Genomic DNA, 21,997 nt, shown 5'->3' with positions numbered 1-21,997 from the left:
TGCTGTAGTCGAACTGGTTTACCATTGATGCCTGGTTATTCCCTCCCAATAGCTAAGGCCCAAGGTATCACTGTTGGAAGCAATCAACCTGCTGAATTCATGAGGGTGAGTATACAAGAAGGTAAGTACATGGAACAGCAAAGTTTGGGAATAACCTATACTGCTTTATCAAGAGCTGAAAGTGAGGATCGATGGTGTCTAATTGATAAAATACCACAAGACCGGCTTCATTACATCAACAACCATCCACAAATGCAGAATCGCCATCAAGAAGAAAAGCGACTAAATGAACTATCTGCTAATACTATTGCCAGGTACTCGCATCTTTTAAATAAATCAAAGTATCTTCAGCTGCTAAATGAATTTGATGTACTTTGCAACGATGGTATCATAACCAGTGTATGTACCAGTGGAAATGCAGCTTGTACCTGTGTATATTGTTCTTTGAAATAATTTGTCAACCGTATTGAAAGCAAAGATGGACCGATTCAAAATACTTTGGGCGTACAAATTTAGCGAACAGAAACTTTGCTTTGGCAAGGTCAAATAAATGTAAAATCTACGCCATTTTACTTTCGTGAATCCTTTCGTTAAAACGAGACTTCTCAAAGGAAATCGAGTTAGTAGCAATTATTCCTTGAATTGGATACAACAATATTTTTAACTACAAATATTATTTGAATTTGAATTAAAATTTATTTTTATCTTTAACAATTACATGCATAAGCCACAAAAGTTTCTGTTCGCAAAAGTTTGTACGCCTTAAGGATGCAATTTTAATGCACAATAGTTGAATGTTCCTAGTACTTGACATTCCTAGTATTTCTTTTTAGCTATGTTATCAAAACAACCTAATGTAAATGAAATTTGGTTTTCAGATTTCATATCATCCTCCCTGCATAAATAAGCTAACATTTTGAGATAAACTTTTTTACCCCCACTTTAACTCCTACTTTTATAAACCGTTTCGACTTTGGACCTTTGGAATTAATATATAATGAATGTCAAGACCTAGTGTACATTTCAATTTTTGTAGTAAGTCATTAGCTATTAAAATTCTTTCGCTTTAAGTGTGCACTAATCTTTGTTTTGCTTGCCATTTATCGACCGTTACTAGAACACTATATTTTCTAAGAAAAATAATTCGAAGCCACCTGATTTCAGAGGTACAATTATTTTGGCATTGCTGAAATCAAAAGGCTTTACAGTATCTTTGTACCAAAAATTAGGTTTTTAGCACTTAATGGCAAGAAAACTAAGATTAGTGCTCACATAAGGGAAAGGACTATAGTAATAAACAAAGTAGCAATCCAAAATTGGACATGACTTTATGGCTTATTGAAACGAATATTGGTAGAAAAGATCGCAATAAGACGATAAATTTAAATTATCTGGCCACTTATATCGCAATAAGACGATACTTATCAAATTACAGCTAGCTGGAGTCGGGACGGATGGCAGACTATATCGCAATAAGACGATAGATATAAAAGTATATGTTGGCATACTATACATCGCAATAAGACGATACGTATTAAAAATAAACTGCCAGCTAGCCGGAGTTGGGCATCACCAAATGCTAAAGTCTGAACAAGGGTGGTAGGGAGGCAGACTATAAATCGCAATAAGACGATTGATTTTAAATTATCTGTATGTTGGCAGACCATACATCGCAATAAGACGATACATATTAAAAGTGACAGCTAGACGGATTCGGACATCAAATTTTGGATACCATCCCTCTATTTGACTTCAGGTTTAAAAAAGTAGTTGTAAGAAGTAAGAAACGGTAACTCTTAGTTATTACATGTTTTACTTTTTTCGGTATATCCTTCAATTTTCTCGCAAAATAAAAAACAAATGCAATAAATGTCACTGGTTTAAGGTCGTTGCAGTTTCTAATCTTTCTTTGAACCCATTTTCCTTTGAGATTATATATCACGTTTTAAAAGTTAGCCTGATTTCTGCTTTGTTTTTTCTGATTCAATTAGATTCAATATGATGGCCGGAGAAAATCGAAACTGTTTCATCGACAACCAACGATTGCACCCAAGAATTATGAAATAGGTAATCCCTTGATATTGTTTGTAATCTTTTCTACAGTTCCTTACCCTGATGTTTCATATCTTCAAAACTATTCAGTTTAAAAATCTATTTTTTTTCATTATTCAGGTGATTAGTATCGGAGAATTTAAAAGACAAGACAAGTATATGTAGTGCAGTTTATAAGCATATCAATTTATTAGCTAAGAATAGTTTGATTTGATTTTTTCTAATAAAATTTTACCTGATATGTATTACTTGTTATCTTTGATATTCCCGGGAAATAGATATTTATCATATCTTTCAAACATCAATGTTTCATTGAGTTTTCTGTTTCTTACTATTTAAAAAAACTGATTTATTATTGAAACCATTATTTTTAATATTTAATATTATTACTTTTTTTAACTGTTCCGAAAATGTCGAAAGATTTACTTGATTTAAAGAGTAAATTACGCTGGCGGATAAAATATAGGCCAATATATCTAATCCTAATATAATGCTAAAACTCAGCATATGTGTTATTGGAGCTGATTTGAGTAGACGTTGGACGTGTAGGAAGTTAGAAGCAACTTACAAATTCAGTACCAGCTTTATAATAAAAGAAGTTCTGTTTTCTTTTCTTTTTTCAGATCTAATATATTTGTATATAACAAACAGTAAAAGATGTCAACGTCACAGGTTACCGACTCTCAGATGCTGTCTCTCATGTCGCAGTTGCAGACAATAATCAACGGTGGTAAATAATATTCTATATTCGGTTGATTTGTCAGTAATATTCATATATAGGTGCTGCCACCCAAATCTCCTGGGTGAATATAGTTGGACAGAAATTCTTATTTGTTCACATATATATCAAAGGTTGTGTTTGATGCTAACAGTTCATGAATTTTTATTAAGGTTTTCGAACTTCTTAATATCCCCTACTGATATTGAATTATTCCCTTGACGTTTTCATTCTACTTATTGTCCCCCCTTCTCACCAATATCGTTTGACATATTACTCAAACCCAACAATGCATTGATAATACAAAAATTACCCAGAGGGATCATCAGCTTTTCGGCTAAAAGTCTGTTACTGAAAATGATTCCTTTTTATATTCTTTAGCTGCCGAACAGTTAAACATGCTGCAGAGCAGGATCTCTGGATTTGGTAGGTATATTTACTTTGATAAGTGAGGAAGACTTTTAGATTACCCAACACATGTGAAAAAAAAACAGAAATTGTAAGTTTTTTAATCTTTTTTCAGATGGGACTGGAAAATCACTGGATTCAATTCCACCGGGCGTTCCTGTCAGTCAAATCAGTAAGTAAATCTCTTACCTTTAAATTTGAAAATACAATTATGTAAGTGTGATTTGAAAATGTTTTTGATAAATTACCCAAAACCAATTTTATCAATCCTGTTATCGAATTTATGACTGCACTTAATCTTTATCTTTAACCCTTTATCTGATCATACAGGTCACAAACGATTTGTTTATTTTGGTTGTTTTTAAGACATATTACTTATGTTTCTTTCATTGTTTCATAAATTACCCCTTTAAATTTGTCTTTTCAGCTTTCGCTCGACAACTATTCGTCCACCGGGCACAATCCGTGGCCAACGCCGACACCAGCGATGCCGGCCTTGGCTATTGGGTCAACGCCGATGGGATGTTGCCCCCACGTCCAAAACCCGAAAGACGGTTTTACAACAACGATCGTGGGCGTGGGCGTGGCAGTCGTGGTGATGGGCGTGGTGGAGCTGGGAGAGGTGGTGGTAGAGTTGGGCGTGAGCGGACCAGGTCAAAGTCACGAAATCGTTCGCGCTCAAGCTCCCGATCAAGGTCACGGTCCAGGTCCAGGTCACGTGGTCCGTGCTCGGAGTGTCAGCGTCGTAGGCGCCAATGTTATCATAGAAAGTGATAATATCTATTTCTAGCCAGTTATGAAATATTTTAAGACTTCAAAAGAAAAAAACCGTATTTTTACTTTGTTGCGTTGCTGAAGAAATAGATATGTTACTTTTTATGATAGCATTTCATTTTAGTAGTTTATCTACATCAATTAGTACTAATCGTTCGTACTTCGAGGGTCTTCATATATAAAATCTTTTTTCATCACAGTGTTGGACTTATACTTTCAAAATATTTCATGCTTTTGTAATTGCTTTAAAAACAGATTTTATGGACTCGGTTTAACTTTGTCCTTCTTCATTATTCGTTATTAATCATTTTTCTAAGTACTTCGGTAAACAACATAACGTTAAAAACTAACTTATACTCTATATATACTGTTTATACTCTGTATATACTATGCTATACTGTTTTAGCATATTGTAGATATTTTTCTATCATTATATGTTATATATTATATATTGTAGATCGTTGTTTGTGATTAAGCCTACGATTGGCAAATTATATCAAATTCAAAAAATTCAAAACTTTAACTGCGTTTCTTTCTTTCCTGTTGAAATTGACACAAAGATTTTCAGATTTTTAAGATCATCATCAGAAAGAGTATGTAACCCGACATTTGGTCCGAAGGAATGTTTTTTGGTTGAACCATTAAATTATCCGAAAAATTTAAAAAAAATGATAACACCGTCACACTGGTTTGTAGGGGTCAAAATGCTAATTACCGTTACCATCTGATTTTAAAAAAAATTCCAGTCTCTTTTTTTTCGTCAAATCTCGTATAATACCGTACTAAAAAAGGGCCAATTCCGTCACCGTAAAAGTACAAACCCCCTAACAAACAAGATATTTAATTCCTGTAACATGAACTCTTTGCAATGCAAACAGAGTGGAGGAATGTGGGCGTTCTGGAGCGCGCGCAACCCCTTTTATATTGATAATTGCCCCGCAGGGGCTTTTGTTGCTTCACGTAGCGGACTTGCTCGCCAGAAAAATATTCATGTTGTTTCTTCAGATTTTTTTTCGTGATATTTTTTTAACTTTCGTGCATTTTACACAGAGCATTTGTGAAAGCGAGAAATCGAAAGTCCCGTTTGCACTGGCACTGCCAGCCATACAGCTTTAAAGGTTTCACAAACAACAAACAGCACATAAGATTTTTGCTTGGTGGTTAATATCTTTTTAACGTAGTTGCTCAAGACTAGAACTGGATTTAGTTGAGGGACATTGTTTGCTACTGAATGAATAACTATCAAACTACTGATATTGGATCAAACCTTATACGATTGTCAGAATAATGGACAGATGGATGACATCTTCAATGTACAATGACAGTGTCACACAGTCTGACAAAACGATGGATTATGGAGTATTTGATGCTATTTTGTGAATAATTTTTTCGAATTTTTTACGCCAATACGCAAGTACTCGAACAGTACTTCGATGTGTATGTACGCCAGAGATTTTCAGCCCTAGTTACCTGAATTCCAGACTGGGACAAAACATTTCAAGCTTCTAAGAAAAGCTTATTATTACACACGCTATTGGAGTAATTTCAATTTGAATTGTTTTGTCACATATTATGAACAGACTCGAACACTCTCTCTACTAATACCACTACTGCACACTGTACCGTGTTGATGTTAAACGAACGTAGGAGCGTACTTTGCTCAAATCAAAACTGAACAAACTTTTTGACTTTTTAGAACCAGACGTCCAATAGAATACAAACACAATGTTGTACCCACCTGTGAAGTGAAAAGTTTTTAACCATGTTGACGGTGGTTACAACGGGACACGGTGTCTGAAATAACAGTCATTTCGTTGAAGAATCTCCGCTTTCTTAGTTGCCAGGGAAGTGGAAGTGGATTACAGCGATAGAAAAAAATTGTGTACAGTGGCGGATTAGATGATGTTTTAATATTTTTATGGTGACCAATTTTCGCTGAACCTGAAGGACCCTTTTCAGATTTTCTTAGGATTTTATTTTATGGTCTTTTGTAAATAAGAACAGAGGCTGTCAGTGTAGACCTAAAGCTCCAAAACAGCATCTAATAACATGAAAACCAGAATATGATTCTTCAATGGGAATCTAAACTATAAAGTGCACTTACAAACATCAATTTGTCAGATCTAACAAAATTAATAACCGCACTGTCATCATTGACAATAAAATAAACGATTTTCTGTCAAGAGCCTTGTAAACATTCCAACAACTTCCATCGAAATGATCTATCGCAGCTCAGTCTACCATTTTTAGCGCGGTCCGAGGATTGAGCCGAGAACGCTCCGCGAACTCCTGCGCGGGTGAAAAAATTCAATCTGTCAATCATTTTCTCAAGCGAAGAGTACGCGAAGCGATTCTAGCTTTACGATAGTGCCGCGGGACATCAATGGATAGTATTCAATTATCATTATCCCTTTATTTTCATTCCTAGAACTTTTGCAAAAAAAAGGAAAAATAGAAAAGTTGTATTTTTTACTGCTCTATTCACATACTGAATTTGAAAGATCTTCTATGTGGCGTTTTTTTGCAAACTTCAAAAAACTGATTTTTGTCCTGCCTTTGCGGGACTTTGGCTTAAGTGCTTGAGTGCAGCATTAGGGTACAAAGTCCAAACATGCGTTTCCCGTAATTTTTGTGTGAAGAGTTAGGTCTATACTGGCTGTGAAATCCGGCAAATTTAATCCCTGAAAATTAATACCTAACCTTTATTAAAATTATCTGATTCAACTGCCAATTTTGAGAGCAACTACCTTAAAGGAAGAAATTTTGGTGGAAAGAAAATTTGGCGGATTTGGCCAGAATCCACCAAATTAAGTTCCCGCCAAATTTCTTTTTTCCGCCATCCGCCAAATTCAATTCCTGCCAAATTAAACTTTTTGAAAATATGAACTTTTTGAAAATATGATCTTTTTTAAGGTGTTTTTGCCTTTTTTTGCTGTTTCTACGCCATTTTAAGGATAAATTTTTCAGCAAACGCCAAATTAAATTCCCGCCAAATTTAGTTTTTTCGTCCATCCGCCAAATTAAATTCAATCTAAAAAACTTTTTCAGCCATCTGCCAAATTAAATTCCTGCCAAAATTTCTTCCTTTAAGGTATCAAATTTATATCTTTAGCTAGTAACCATGAAGAAATTTTATTCAAGCTAACTGAAAACTTTTTGCAGAAACACGTATAAACATTGTTAAAGTTTTTCAGATAATTTTCAGTAACCTTTGATACAAATAAATTATATCTACAGTATGCCACCAGTCCAAAGTTACTTACTTTTTAAATGTCAAATCAAATGAATGAAATTGTATTCAATTTCATTTTGGAATTCACCTTTAATCTGCATTATGTATTCTTTATGGGAAGGGAGCACTTTCAGTTTCACAGTATACATTCTTATGTTTGGGTTTTCAAAAGATTTTTATCTGGTGATTGAAGAAAATCAACTTTGATATCATTCTAGTTCTTAAACATGTTGCAAAACTTGTACAGTAATGGTTTTAATTCAGGTCACTTTGCATCAGAAAGTGTAGATTTAACATGTTTTTTTTTGGATTAACACTTTCGTTATGTATGGATCTTATTGAGGAAATTTTAACCGCATAGGCTCGTGTTTTTTAACTTTAAACAGCTCTAGTAACATTGAGCACTTTTTTATGAAGACTCATTTCACCAATTTATAGTATGATTATGATTCCCTTGCTCTCTTCATGGCTAAGTTCCTCTGGGCTAATATCTGCTATCGGCGGGGCATTCATAGCGACAGCTAATTGCTAGTACAGTTAATACGCAGGGAACGAGGTTGGGTATCGTTCGGTATCATTCCATTGAAAAACAACGGTTTTCTGCCTATTTTAATTAACCTGATAACAGATTGTGTATTTTCTGGCCCAGTACGCTGAAGCTCTAAAGACGTGGACGAAAATATACAGTTAGTTTTTAGCGATCTTTAGAGCTTCAGCGTGTCGCGTTAAAGAAACTCCACAGCTGCTATCAGGTTAATTTTAATGAAAAATACGAATAGTAGATTCCTACTGTTGAAAATCATCAACACGTCATTAAATCAATTGAAAAATAGAGAAAAAGCAGCATCACTCAAAGCACATATTATAGCAAATTCTTAGACTCTTACGAGAGTTGTTTTTTCGATTTTCCAACCTCACCAAAAGTTTTCACGCAAACCAAAAGGTCGAACCTTGGCTCAAACAGATACAACTTTCCTGGACATTGTTTATCGACGCGACCGGGTTAAAATAAAAATCTTCTTTCAGACTGTTGAGTTTTGCAATCTTTTTAAAATCCAGTTTTATAAGAAATATTTCATTTCGGAACAACAAAAAAAAACTAAGCTAACTAAAAATTTACAAAAAATAATATTGACATAGATTGAACCTGTAGGCTTGATTTCAGGAGGAGCATGCAACATGATAGTTTTCCTGGGTGCGGTGTCTCCATGCCTATAGAATATACACCATCCCTCAACGATTATTGCTCTTCCCAAAGGCTGACTTATTGGGAATGTTTATTTTTTGAGATGTGACCGCTCCGGAGATACCCTGAGTATCAGAGGTCAAGTTTTCAAAGAGAAAATATTAACCTCTGAGGACGAGGTTGGGTTCTCCAATCGGAAGGCGCTGCATTGCAAAACGTTCGAAAATTCGAATTTATTCGCGCTGTGATACTCACGGTACTCCGGAGAGAGTACTAGTAAATCATTAAAAGAAGATTTCGGGTAAATCTTTTGCAACGAGAAGGGTATCTCTTATTTAAAAAAAGTAGAATAGTCTTAGCTGATAGTCTAGATTCATTTGTTTGAAAAGTATATATAGCATACGAACAAAAAAATTGGGAACAAAAATTAAACACCGTAATATAAAAATCATAAATACAGAAGAAAATTGAGTTGAAAAATCGCTTTTCCAGGCTAAAACACTTTTATAACATAAAAGTAAATGTCTTTGTATCCCGCTTTTGCCAGGAAAATCCAAGTCAAGCTACTTGAAATCTTAATCTCGATCATTTCTCGGAGCTTGATTGTAACTTACTTGAAGCGATTCGTAGTTGGAATTTTGTCAACATATAAATTAATTATAATTTGGTCTTATTTATTTAATTTCAAAATTTAATATTATAAATATTAGATCCTATAATCTCTATGTAAAGAAAATGAGAAAGAAACTGAAGACATACTTTGAGTTCGTTTTTTTAAACTTCGAATGAGTGATAAGAAATATTTTGCGTGTTGTTTTAGGATTCGAGTGGTCAATAATTTTGAGACTAAACGTGAGAGAAATTTTGGTATGTCCCTTTTTTCTCATATAATTTCCTTAATTGTAGGACACTTTTGATTCAAAATTATATTTAAAAAAATATTTCACACAAAAAAATCATTTCGTGTAATACACTCTATAGTAAAGAGTCTTTGACCTAAGTAGAGAATAAGAATTGTCAAATTTCAACAAGTACACACCCTGACCTGGATACATGTGTGATCCTACGATAACTTCTTCTTGTGAATTACGTCGAAGTACAGGTAATATTTCATCCTGATCAGAGTTTTTAATTTCAATATTTCGTTCGTTTTCGCTTATAATTGTTGGGTCGTTATTTACTTCTACCGAGGATTTGTCTTCGTTATTCGTTGCAGTTTTCGTCGCGTCGTCATTATCCGATTCATTTGATTTGATTGAAAAGTCTTTTTGTGTAGAGCTTTGTTGTTTTTTGGACCATTCAAAGAAAACGCCGAAACCGACATCGTAAGATTCTGTGGCGAACTCCCAAAACAAACAAGATCCTAAAAAATCAATAAGCCCGTTAGATCATTTACTTACAGGAGAAGGAAACTCTAGAAAATTGCGATCAATATACCTGACTACAATCAAAATTTATAAACACCTTTGGAAACATTTATCCGAGTGGTCCTTTCTGAAAATTTTTTGCAGTTGAGCTTAGACACAAAAAAATTCACAAAATTCTCAAAATTCACAAGCGAGTACTAGGCAGTACAAAAGCTTCTATTCACGTGGCCTATCTAAAGATTTTCTTACCATTTTCGTGCGTTGGTACCCTTATTGTAACCGTTTCACCGCGACCAACCACGATCACAGAACTTGCGTCTCGCTTGACGTGATTTATAAATTCTTGTAATTTCGGACGCGTCCAAAGCGAGGCTGGAGCAATATTGCGTCCGTTCGAATCACCGTTGACGAGAGTTGGTGCAAGCTTAGTCGTTTCCGATGGCGTTTGCTAAATTTTGAGAACATTCATAATTCAAAAATAGTCCTTTAACATCAAAAATAGCAAAGTTTGGGAAGGGCAAATACTTTGGATGGTTTCGTTCTCGAATATTCCGGATTTAGATTGAACTTTCTTAGATGTAGATAAAGACTGGATGGAAAGGGAAAGCAAATTAATATTTTATTTACTCAGCACAAAATGGAACAAAATAAAGCAATATGAAGATCCTGGCTTGATCATGTGTTTGATGTGATTTAAAAATGAAATAATACCTGTTCAATTTTGTTTGCATTTTCTTGCTCCCTAAAAAGATGAATGAAATTACATGATGTTATAAAATTACAATCACAAAGAAAAGTTCTATCTCGCAGATTTGGTTGCCATTCACGAAAGTAAGTCCCAATTGAAAGGTCTTATCCACGAATATTTTTTTCAAATTAAATTCCAAAACAAGTCAAAAGACCACTTTTAACATGTTTACCGCCATCAAAGAAGCGCTAATAATGCGTATTGCAAAACCAACATGCATAGTTTGGCAGTAAAATGGCAAAAATAGCACAACATCGTGAAAACAGTATCTCACAACAGAGTCATCGGCGAAATTAAGTTCCCACGAAATTTTAAAATTTCACGGATGAGCTCAACCGCGAAATTAATTCCATTAAAGTGTTTAACAATTACCATCTTCTCAACCTTTCGAAAAAAATGAGATTAAAATGCAAGAAAGAAAACTCGCGTGTTAGACAATTTCTTCGTGCACGCAAATGGAAAATGAGGTCTTACACTCGTTTTTTCTCTTCCTCTTCTTTGATACGCAGACGTTCAGCTTCTAAGGCCAATCGTATCCTTTCTTCTTCTTCTTTCCTGATCCTATCTGCTTCTTCTTTTCTCCTCCTTTCTTCTTCCTCTCTTCGTAATCTTTCCTCTTCTTCTTTCCGTTTCCTTTCAATCTCCGCTTCGATTAAACGCTTCCTGGCCTCAACAAAAGGTACGAATGTTTGTGTGTTTTTCTCTAAGATTTCACAGAATCTTTCTTTAGCAACGTCTGGTGCTGTGTCTGCTAAAGCTTCCCATGCTTTCCTAAAATAAAGTAAGACGGTTATATCAAGATATTTGGCACGAATTTTCAAATAATGTGAAAAAAAAAAAAATTTTACTACAGGGTTTATTTTTTAACTGGGAAATTTTAATGATGTTGTTTGATCACATCCCAACTTTATTTTGAGTTCATTTTCCCAAGGCAATTTTGCCTGAATTAATTTTCTCGAAGTTCGGCCAGTCTTTTGAAATTTAATCCTCGCGAAAATTTTTTTAAAAAAATCAAAGAAATTAGGTGAAAAGTAGCCTTATTCGCAAAATATTGTCCACGCGAAATTTTAGATCTTCGATTTGCGAAAAAGAAGATAATCGCCTACGTGTTCGTTATCATTCAATCAGAAGGAACATATTGATTTGCTGTTTGCGGCATTCTCTACAAAAGATTGCATGGATATTAGAGCAGGGAAAGCAATTTTATTACAATATCTGTGCTTTCAGAACCATCATAGCGCATTTGTATTATAATATCAAAATTAAAAAAGTTTCACACTCATTCGACGAGGTTTTTTCGATAAGTCCCAAAACAATTACTTTCAAACTTCTCGGGTTAATTACAAAATCACAAGGATGCTATGAGGTACACCTGTTTTCACAATCCCCTGCATAAATAATCCTCATAAAATTTCGACACGAAAACATTGAAACGCCTTCACTTAACTAAAAGGTTTGGAGTCAGTAAAACAAATTCCATTCAAGGATGTTTAAGCTATTGTGCCTAGTGGCATGTATTTTGCTCACCGAAGCGATTGCGCCATTCAACAGGGGCCAGTTCCACGTTATACAGCATTATTTGGAAGATATTTATGACAGACCACATACAAACACGGCCAACATCAAATGGTTTGATACAAACCTTAAATCACATGGTTACGTTGAGTATGATCCCGCACGAAATGCCATCGTAGTCGCTTTTCGTGGAAGCTACACTTTTATGAATTGGGTCAATAACCTTAAGTGGCACTTGTTCCGTCTGGAGATTGCAACGGTTGCAAGGTTCACAAAGGGTTTCTGGCAACATATAGATCAGCACGAAACTTCGTCCTTCAAACAGTCGAAAATTATCGTAAAGCTCATCCTTCGGCTGAAGTCTACGTTACTGGTCACTCACTAGGCGGTGCTCAAGCCGTCTTCCTAACAGTCGATTTGTACAAGAGAGGAATCCAAGCTAACCTGATGACGTTCGGTGCTCCTAGACCAGGCAATCAAGCATATGCAAACTATGCTAATAATCTGATCAAAGGTGTAAACTACCGAATCACCTTTCGATACGACAAGATCCCGATCCTTCCATTCCGGATAATGGGTTACCGACATGTCGGCACAGAAGTCAACTTCAACAAGATCAACAAGTACGACGTAGAATCAAATTTCAGTGATAAAGCTGTTTTGTTCTTCTCACTTTTAAAATACAACTTTCTTGATCATAAGAAAGAACGATATTTTCAATTATCTTAAAAATATGAAAGGACACTATTGGGTACCTACCTGATTTGTTAGTATTCTATACAATCTTATGCTTTATCATTACATATAATTATATTTAGGTCAAATAATTGTACAAGAGACCATGCCTTTCATCTTAAAATTTTGTAAGATTAATAGACTACTCGAGGCTTTCACTGCTTTTAAAAGTCGTCTTCAAATTACTAAATTTGAAATTTATTCTTAAGGTCAACGCTTGTTTTTACCAGCAGATTTTAATGACTTCTAGAGAATAAACCCAGAATAAATACTTTAATCGTAGAAATTTTAGCGAGACTAATTTTAGCGTTTTAGCGAGTTTTCCATATTTTCGCTAAATTTTATCTGCGCGAAATTTCTGGTCATATTGGGCTTTTCCAGAAAAAAACCGTATACCCCTTTTGAGGAGCTCCATCATTTTGTGGCTGGAAATGCTGAAACCCCCTGGAATTCCAGGCAATTTCAGGCTTAAACCCCTCTGGAATTCTGAATTTTAGTAGGATTTAAAAAGCTACCCCCATGATATTCCAGTTATTTTTGACAGATTTTTGTATCTCCCTATGTAATTCCGCCACATATCAAACCTTGCCCCCTTGGAACGGAAATGGACCTCCTCAACAGGGGGTATACGGTTTTTTTCTGGAAAAGCCCATTGCCTTGATACATTTTTATCAATAGTAAGGGTTTCAGTGCAAAGAAATGCTAGAAAACGAATTCAGTCAATAATGTAATACGAGTATTCGCTTAAATTTATCTACGCAAAATTTTTTGAAATGGTGATTCGCTATAATAAATCCAAAAAAATCAAGATTATCCTGACTCTAAAATTAGTCTCGCTAAAATTTATACGATTAAAAAAGTAAGCAGTAATTAGCAGTTAGTCATTTTTAAAGATTTTCATAGCGAACTATTTGCACCAAAAATATACATTGCAAGAAAAACCATTTCATAATTACTGACGTTTATTAAAAACAAACCTTCAAAATGTACTTATTTAGATATCATAATATCACTTTTAATATAACTTTTATTTGACCAGCTTGTGGCTTTGTCTTGAAATTTATAACTAAGTACACCCACATTGTGTTGACACAACCAGGTCTATAAAATAGTCTAAAAAGCTGCTCAAAAAGACACAAAGCAAATCTAAAGTTTTGCAGAGGACAAAATGATGCTGACGAGGATTGTCTGTATCTTGTTGTGCGTCTTTTCGACTGTTGAGTCACACCAACCTTTCAATCGAAATGAGTTCCGCACTATGTTGGGGTACTTTAAAGATATTTACCTCGAGCCGAAAGACACGGCTAACAGAAAATGGTTCGAAACACACCTCCACTCTTACGGCTTCGTAGCATACGACGCAGGTAGGAACCATATTGTCATCTCATTTGCTGGTAGCTACTCAATCCTGAACTGGATCCATAATGTTCAGTTAGATTTGGTGCCATTTGACGGCTGCAGCGGGTGTAGTGTTCATAAGGGATTCCTAGCAACATACAAATCATCAAAGAACTTCGTCCTCGAAAAGTTTCATACTTTCCGCAGAGCTCATCCAACAGCTAAAGTCTACGTCGCTGGCTACTCACTAGGCGCTGCTCAAGCTGCATACTGCATTGTTGACCTCTACAAACAAGGCGTACACAACGCTAACCTGATGACCTTTGGTGCCCCTAGAGCAGGGAATCGAAGATTCGCTGATTACGTCAATAGCATACTGAGAGGGATGAATTTTCGGATCACATTCAAAGATGATAAGGTTCCTATTCTTCCAGGCAGGTTTCTTGGCTACAAACATATCGGCACCGAAGTCAATTTTCGCAAAAACATTTTTGGACATGTCACATATAAACTTCGTAATAAATATGAAGACACGGTAGACTTATTTCGACTTTATAATTTGTTAGACCATATTAGCTTGAACTATCGTAAATTGTCATAAGTTATTTTTTCTAATATACTTAAATTTTGTGATAGTATAAATTTCAAAAGACAAACAACAGACAAGCAACTGTAAAATATTTGATCTATTTAGAAAATTCCTCCTTCAAAAAATCGACTCAATCTAGTTTCATAAGTATGTACACTGTCTGCACCCCGAAATATTGAGTTTCTGAATTTTGAAAATTTTCAAATCAATTAAATATTATCCCTCTCATGATGATGTTATGGTTGAGCCTAAAGTCTGTCTCGAAATAATTTGCAGCTGGAGAAAAAAATGGCTGTAACTTTTGATAGAATTCGAATCAAGTTGCGATTTTATGCTCGTTAAAAAGATATTCGTGAGTGGAATATTATCAAGTAAAAAAATTGAGAAAAAAAAAGGAAAATGAAAATGAAAAATGAAGAAGAAAAAAATCAACTTTTTGTAGAAATGTGGTATAATTACCATTTTCACAGGAGTGACTCTTCAATCTTAGATCATCATCAATGTGAAAAAATTTTTCAAAAATATTTATTCAATCAAAAGATATCAAACAAAGTTTATTGCTGGTTGATCGACAAAAGGCTGTTTTTTGTCGTTTTTTACCAGTTTTTACTATTTTATAGAGTCAACCAGAAATAAACTTTCTTTGATATCTTTTGATTGAATGAATATTTTTTAACTTTTTTTTGACAGTGATGATGATCTAAGATTGAAGAATCACTCCTGTGAAAATGGTAATTATACCACATTTCTACAAAAAGTTGATTTTTTTCTTCTTCATTTTTCATTTTCATTTTCCTTTTTTTTCTCAATTTTTTTACTTGATAATATTCCACTCACGAATATCTTTTTAACGAGCACAAAATCGCAACTTGATTCGAATTCTATCAAAAGTTACAGCCATTTTTTTCTCCAGCTGCAAATTATTTCGAGACAGACTTTAGTCTCTTTCATAGCTCGAAATATATTCATTTTAGGTTGAGGGTAATCTTAGACTAAAGCACGAGATACATTTTAACATCCTCGGTTAGAGGATACAAGCATCAAACTAGGCTACGTCATATCTTCCTTTGTTTCGAGCGTAAAACTCCTACTCAAATTCGGGATATGAACACTGCTCTTGTTTTGAATATTGAAATTCTCCGGATATATCGCATGCGCACTGAGGTTTCAATGAAACAATAGACAGCTTCGAAACTTAAGCCAATCAGCTGTGTTTTAAACATTATTTTATTTGAAATCTCTATTGATACACATATTTTGTGAAAGTCAAAAAATTGAGAAACAAAAAATTATACCTCCTATCGTTTCCAATGACATCAAAATATCCAATATCAGGGAGCTTAGAATCACTGTATCGTCCACAAGACACTTGCTTCCATAAAGCGACGAGCTGAATTTTATCCCCATAACTCAGCGTCAGTGTGTCTTTTTCTGAAATGTACAAAAATAAATAAATAATGTAATTCTTGTCAAGGAAATGTTCTTGTTCCTTTAGATTCCTTTTGTCATTCTGCCCTGTGCAAAAAAGAAAAACAGCAGTTAATAGCAAAAAAGCATGATTTTCTTCACTAAAATTTAGTCGAACTTTCAATACGAATCAGGAGTAATTTAAAAAAAAAGGCAGTAGCATGTGGAATAAAAGTGTATAAGATTTTCATTAAGTCAAACCAAAGTAATTTTTTTCTGGTTTTCTAATATTCTAAGTTTTCCTGTCAAAAGGGTGAATGTCACCCACAGCCTCTTCCACTTCAGAAAGTTCCATTGGTTTGATTTCAGATAATTTCTTTGATATGCAAAATGCATGCACGCATGCATGTTAAAGATCTTTTTACACAACAAAATGAATTTGTGCAGTAAAAACATGCCTTGACTACAATCACCCCCATAATATTTGGTATAAAAAGGAAATTCCCTCAAAACTTTAAAACCGCAAGTGTTTTTTAAGTGCTTTAAAGTACGTTTGGAAAGTAAAGTTTTAACTCTTGAGTTTTTAGACTTAAGAGCTTAGAATCTCAGGATCTAAATGCTCAAAAATGTTCCAATATGGCTGAGAATCTAGCCTGGAAGCCACTCAACCCCTCCGAAATCGAAAAATCTAATGAAACAAAGTGGAAGTACTGAAATTACAATTTTCACTCAATTTTCACTTTTCACTTTAAATTCTGATGCTGATATATTTTGAGTAAATAGACCTTTTAACATGTGCCATCTTGGATTACATGCCAAAATACAGGAACGTAAAAGCTATGGTTGCCTTTAGTGTTTTAGTTAGAAATAGGGAAAACACATGCAAGTTTAAACAAAGATTATAAAGCCAACAAAGCATCTTAAGGAGAAACATTAAACTCACTAAGGGGCCCTCGACAAAAAACTTTCAAAATTAGTACTAGGACAAAAATCTTTTTTTTCCAGCCAATTTCTTCCTGATTTCGCCCACAAACTTCACTAAAAAGCATGCAATTTGACTTGCTTCCACCTTTGCGCACACATTTGCAACTTTAAAAGTACAGTTTTAAATTAGCTTTGATGAAAAAACTCTTTTTACACTAGCCTTTTCTTGCCTTTTCTTTCAAAATGTTGCGAGTTCAACACGATGACGAACATGATTGGAGAAAATTGTGTTTTCGAAGAGGTAAAAGTTTGTTTTGAAAAATTGTGGCTGATAAGAGCAAGAGAGAGAGGGGGTCTGAAGCTTATCAGCCCAATGCCGATTTAAAAATTCGAAAGTTTTGTGTCGAGGACCCCTTGGGTTTATTTTTTTAACAATAAAAGATCAAACTTCATAATTGAAATGAGAAATACTTACAAAACATTAAAAAAAAATTAGAAATCTGCTCTTAAAGATATAACATTTTCACTGTTTTGCCATTAAAAAATTCCATAAAGACAGAGAACACACACGAAACTTTCCAAACACACAAATTGAAATCAGTAATTATGAAGTTGCACTTTCTTTGACCGTGCAAAATATCAAAGCCCTGTTTTGATCAACATTTCAAGTATTTTTCTGCTATAAATCAGGGGGTTCAGATCAATGTTTTCATTCAAAATATGTCTTATACTGGTACTGTGTTATTCCCAGGGAGTTAGTCACACTAGGAAATCAAGCTTTCAGAAAAAACAACATCAGTCAACTACATCATGTATTTGCAACAACAAGGATGAGAGATACCTGAATCAAGTTCAAGATCCCAAGGCTATTAATTAAAACTTGAAAACTTGAAATGAAACAAAATGTCTGATTGCTAACGTGCATCCAAATTCTGCTATTTAATTCCCAAGATAGCGCTTTAGCACATGTAAATAGGTCAGCATGTTTGAGGTCAGGCAAAATTTTCAGGAAAAAGCTTATCTGGCTGTCCCCTGTAAATCTTCTTCTTGGGAAGTTGTTTTTTAAAATTAATTTTCAAGGTTGGCGCGGTTCAAATTTCTTCATCTATAGCTCAAAATTAGCTAGGCAATTTTTCCTAGTTTTTTTAAAAATTATATATCTATATTTTCATGAATGCCTTTAGAAGTTTGTGGCACATTTTTTTTGCTTGAGAGATAAGACAAGAGAAAACGAAAGAGCACTTTTGCAGCAAGCATTAATCTTTCATGCATACTCATTACGACGGAATGTTTGTGTGACTAATTGCCAGGAGAATGGTTTACTGTCATCCTAGCTAATTATGAGAGGATAATAATTATATCTAGATTTTCAAGAGAAGCAAAATTAATCCATCTTCTACTAGATAAAACTTTGATATAATGTCAATTTATGCATGTATATAAGTTTTATATTAATACTAAGACAGTCGCATCTTGTTTAAAAAAAGTTGAAATGTTGAGTCAGGATATCCAGGCTAACTCTGAGACAGACAGTTTGGACTTAAACTTGTATATCAAGATTACGGGATTTCGAGTACGGGTCGATTTTACTTTTGTTTTGAGTGGTTTAATTTTCAATTTCAAGCCAACATCTTAGCAACAGGGTGCTCGCCCATAGTTACAGGGGTTTGTGCAAAAAACTAAACATAGAAAATTTTCCAAATCCCTCATTTCGATTAATGTAATGAAAAATAGAACTATTTAAGATTTGAAGTTCTTCTTGAAATTCAATGATTTTTTACAATCTAACTCTCGCATCAAATTCCCGCTTTCTTCAGAAAATTGAAGATGAGAAAAAACCTAAACCTTAGGATTACGGATTGAAACAAATATATGAAAGGTGGGATTTTAAAGAGCTGCCCGTTGTGCAAGGCATTGAGAGGCCACGGGTGCCAAAAAGAAGGGCCGAATTGCAGCAACCTCATTGGTCCAGACCTGATCAATTGAACTTGTCGAACCAATCAAACAATCGAACTAATCAAACTCCATTGGACGATTAAAGTTCGATTAAAAAATTTAATTGAACTCTAAGATTTTTTTAAAGATTGCGAGTGTTCGATTAAGTTCGATCAATGGGTTTCGGTTCGATCAGTTCGATAAACCAATTTTGTTCGACAAGTTTGTGCTGCTCCACCACCATATATTAGCTTCTTTTCAAAGCCAAATTCGGAACGTAAATCGGGAAATTACTTCCGATAACGGATTACACACTTTTCCTGTATCCTTTTAACACCAGAGGCGGTTTGTTGGGGCGTAGTATTTCGCCACTCAGATCAGCCGTGCGCAAAATCGCAACGAACTTTATTCGGGATGGACAAATATCCGGGTACAATAAACGTTAAGCTATGAAGTCCGGAAACTGTTAAATGGCAATCGAGTGCCAGGATAAAGTTTTTGCAAGCATAGTTCATATAAAAAACCCTGGTCTTGAAGCCTTTTGTTTTTTTCCATTATTTCTAACTTGAACTTGCGTTGAAAAATTAGTTTGTTTTGCTCACTACTTTTTGATCATGTGATTAAATCTTAAACCTATCCCAAGGGGAGTACTTGGTAATGTGATCAAAAACTGAGCAAATCGTTTTTCATCTTTTGATAATAACAAAGGAAAAAACTAACAAAAAGTTAAAACAATAAGCTTCCAAACCAGTTTTTTTTAAAGGACTATATGTTGCAGGCGAGGGATTTAATATCATTGAACTAATCGAACTAATCGAAGTTTTTAATGACCGAACTAATCGAACTGCCATTGCTTCAAAAATTGTGAGTATTCGATTAGGTTTGATTAATAGACCTTTTTTCAAAGAGGACATCCTGTTGAATAATACACCGTTTAGGAGTGTCGACTGCGCACGCGTCAATCCAATTTTCCATTGTTTTGATTTTAGCGACCACGGAAAATTCACTCTCCTCCGTAAAAAAACGGTAGGTAAACATCTGGTTCTCATAAGGAAACATAGCAGAAAAACGGTAGGTAAAGAACTCCTTTTAATCATAACTTCTTTTCCTCTTGATGAATTTTTGTGAAATTTTCAGGAGAGACTTATAAAATTATCATTGATATCATGTTCAAATATCTAAATCATTCTCTTTAAAGGAGAGAAAAAAATTCACAATGTTTACATTCCTCTAACCTTTCACAGTACTGAAGTGCGCATTTTTACCTACCATTTTTACCGGCCTCTGCAATAGACCTTTTTTCAAAGAGGACGTCCTGTTGAATAATTATGTAGTCCAGCCATAAAAACAATGATAGAGCCATGCATAATTACTGTATCATGCATATTGTAATAATTATGCATGGTTTTATCATTGTTTTTCTGCTGGACTACATAATTATTCAACAGGGTGGCCTCTTTGAAAAAAGGTCTATGGAGTACCGTGAAGATAGCGAGACTCCTAAACGGTGTATTATGTAGTCCAGCAGAAAAACAATGATAAAACCATGCATAATTATCACAATATGCATGAGGACCCTGCCGACGCACCAGACTTAACGAACACCGGACACGCGAAAGTCCGGTGTAAAATGAGAATTTTTTTTACCACCGGACAATTTCTACACCGGACTTAAGGAAGTCGGATGTCCGGGGTCGGAGAAAGATATTTTTTCCCACCGGACAATCAAAACACCGGACATGACCAGTCCTGTGTGTCCGGTGTTTCTTATTTTTTGTCTCATAAATGTCCGGCGTCCAAAATTCCCTGTATGCAACACCGGACTGACACCGGACTTATTGCGTCCGGTGTAGCGAAAGGATACTTTTTGCCACCGGACAAATACACCGGACAGTCCGGTGCGTCGGCAGGGTCCTTATGCATGATACAGTAATTATGCATGGCTCTATCATTGTTTTTATGGCTGGACTACATAATTATTTAACAGGATGTCCTCTTTGAAAAAAGGTCTATTTTTTTAATCGAACTTCAATCGCTCGATGGAGTTCTATTAGTTCGACCTGGTTCGACAAGTTTGATTGATCGGGTCTGGATTGGTGGAAATTTATAAAAGGACCCTGCCGACGCACCGGACTTAACGAACACCGGACACGCTAAAGTCCGGTGTAAAATGAGAATTTTTTTTACCACCGGACAATCTCTACACCGGACTTAAGGAAGTCGGATGTCCGGTGTGGGAGAAGGAAATTTTTTCCACCTGACAATCAAAACACCGGACATGACCAGTCCGGTGCGTCCGGTGTTTCTTAATTTTTTGTTTCATAAATGTCCGGCGTCCAAAATTCCCTGTATGCAACACCGGACTGACACCGGACTTATTGCGTCCGGTGTAACGAAAGGATACTTTTTGCCACCGGACAAATACACCGGACAGTCCGGTGCGTCGGCAGGGTCCTTTTATAAACAGCTGGCAAAGAATCGCCACAGAGCAATCAGAGAGACCACTTTCTTTTTTGATGCTTTCGGGTGTTTTTGCAAATTTAGAAATTTCAGCACCCTACAGCACACAACTGTCGGGTGCACCGGCAGAGGGTTTTTAATTAATCCTGATATAGGAGTTTAAGTTTAGACTGACAGAAGAACTTTTAACAATGCATCAAGGGTTTCTAGACATTTATCATACAAAATGTTTACAAAGCCTCTGTAAGACAAATTGAACATAAGAAAATAGCAAGACAAAAAACAAAACAAGCACATACAAACAAAACACAAAACAACCACCAACCTTTTTTGTAAAATTCTAATCCAATTTTGTAGAGATCTGGCAATGTGAAACCATATTTGAAGTCACCGTCAGTTTTTTCTTCGCTTACTGCTGACGTATTGACAATAATTGACATATCGTTCGTTGAATTGGGTGTGTTTTCTGCATTTTTATCCTGAATTTGATCATTTTTTTCTGGCACCGCTACTTCCTCCGCCATCTTGAATCTTGCGATTGCACTTTCGTTATTGAGTTTTCAGCAAATCTCCACCAAAAGTTTAATGTTAGTTTGTTTTATGTTTGAA

At 35.0% G+C, this 21,997-nt stretch overlaps 3 protein-coding genes across 3 annotated transcripts in view; 2 read left to right on the top strand and 1 right to left on the bottom strand.

The window, feature by feature from the left end:
• Window positions 1–21,997, top strand: part of LOC136804086 (RIIa domain-containing protein 1-like) — a 185,881-nt gene that overhangs the window by 83,410 nt on the left and 80,474 nt on the right. The window lies entirely within an intron of this gene.
• On the top strand, window positions 671–4,003 carry LOC136804082 (uncharacterized). The gene is made up of 5 exons (XM_067060823.1): window positions 671–2,067; window positions 2,676–2,782; window positions 3,152–3,196; window positions 3,294–3,350; window positions 3,606–4,003. The coding sequence occupies exons 2-5, from the start codon at window positions 2,710–2,712 to the stop codon at window positions 3,950–3,952; spliced, it is 522 nt and encodes a 173-aa protein (XP_066916924.1). The 5' UTR covers window positions 671–2,067; window positions 2,676–2,709; the 3' UTR covers window positions 3,953–4,003.
• On the bottom strand, window positions 8,215–21,978 carry LOC136804080 (Golgi resident protein GCP60-like). The gene is made up of 6 exons (XM_067060821.1): window positions 21,714–21,978; window positions 15,958–16,093; window positions 10,960–11,256; window positions 10,449–10,479; window positions 9,987–10,185; window positions 8,215–9,733 (listed from the first exon to the last, which is right to left on the bottom strand). The coding sequence occupies exons 1-6, from the start codon at window positions 21,910–21,912 to the stop codon at window positions 9,327–9,329; spliced, it is 1,269 nt and encodes a 422-aa protein (XP_066916922.1). The 5' UTR covers window positions 21,913–21,978; the 3' UTR covers window positions 8,215–9,326.

The sequence above is a fragment of the Clytia hemisphaerica genome, unplaced genomic scaffold (genome assembly GCF_902728285.1).
Source record: "Clytia hemisphaerica strain Z4C2 unplaced genomic scaffold, Clytia hemisphaerica genome assembly, whole genome shotgun sequence".
NCBI classification, from domain to species: domain Eukaryota; kingdom Metazoa; phylum Cnidaria; class Hydrozoa; order Leptothecata; family Clytiidae; genus Clytia; species Clytia hemisphaerica.
Note: the sequence above shows the minus strand (reverse complement) of the source record. Positions and strands in the feature narration are given on the sequence as shown.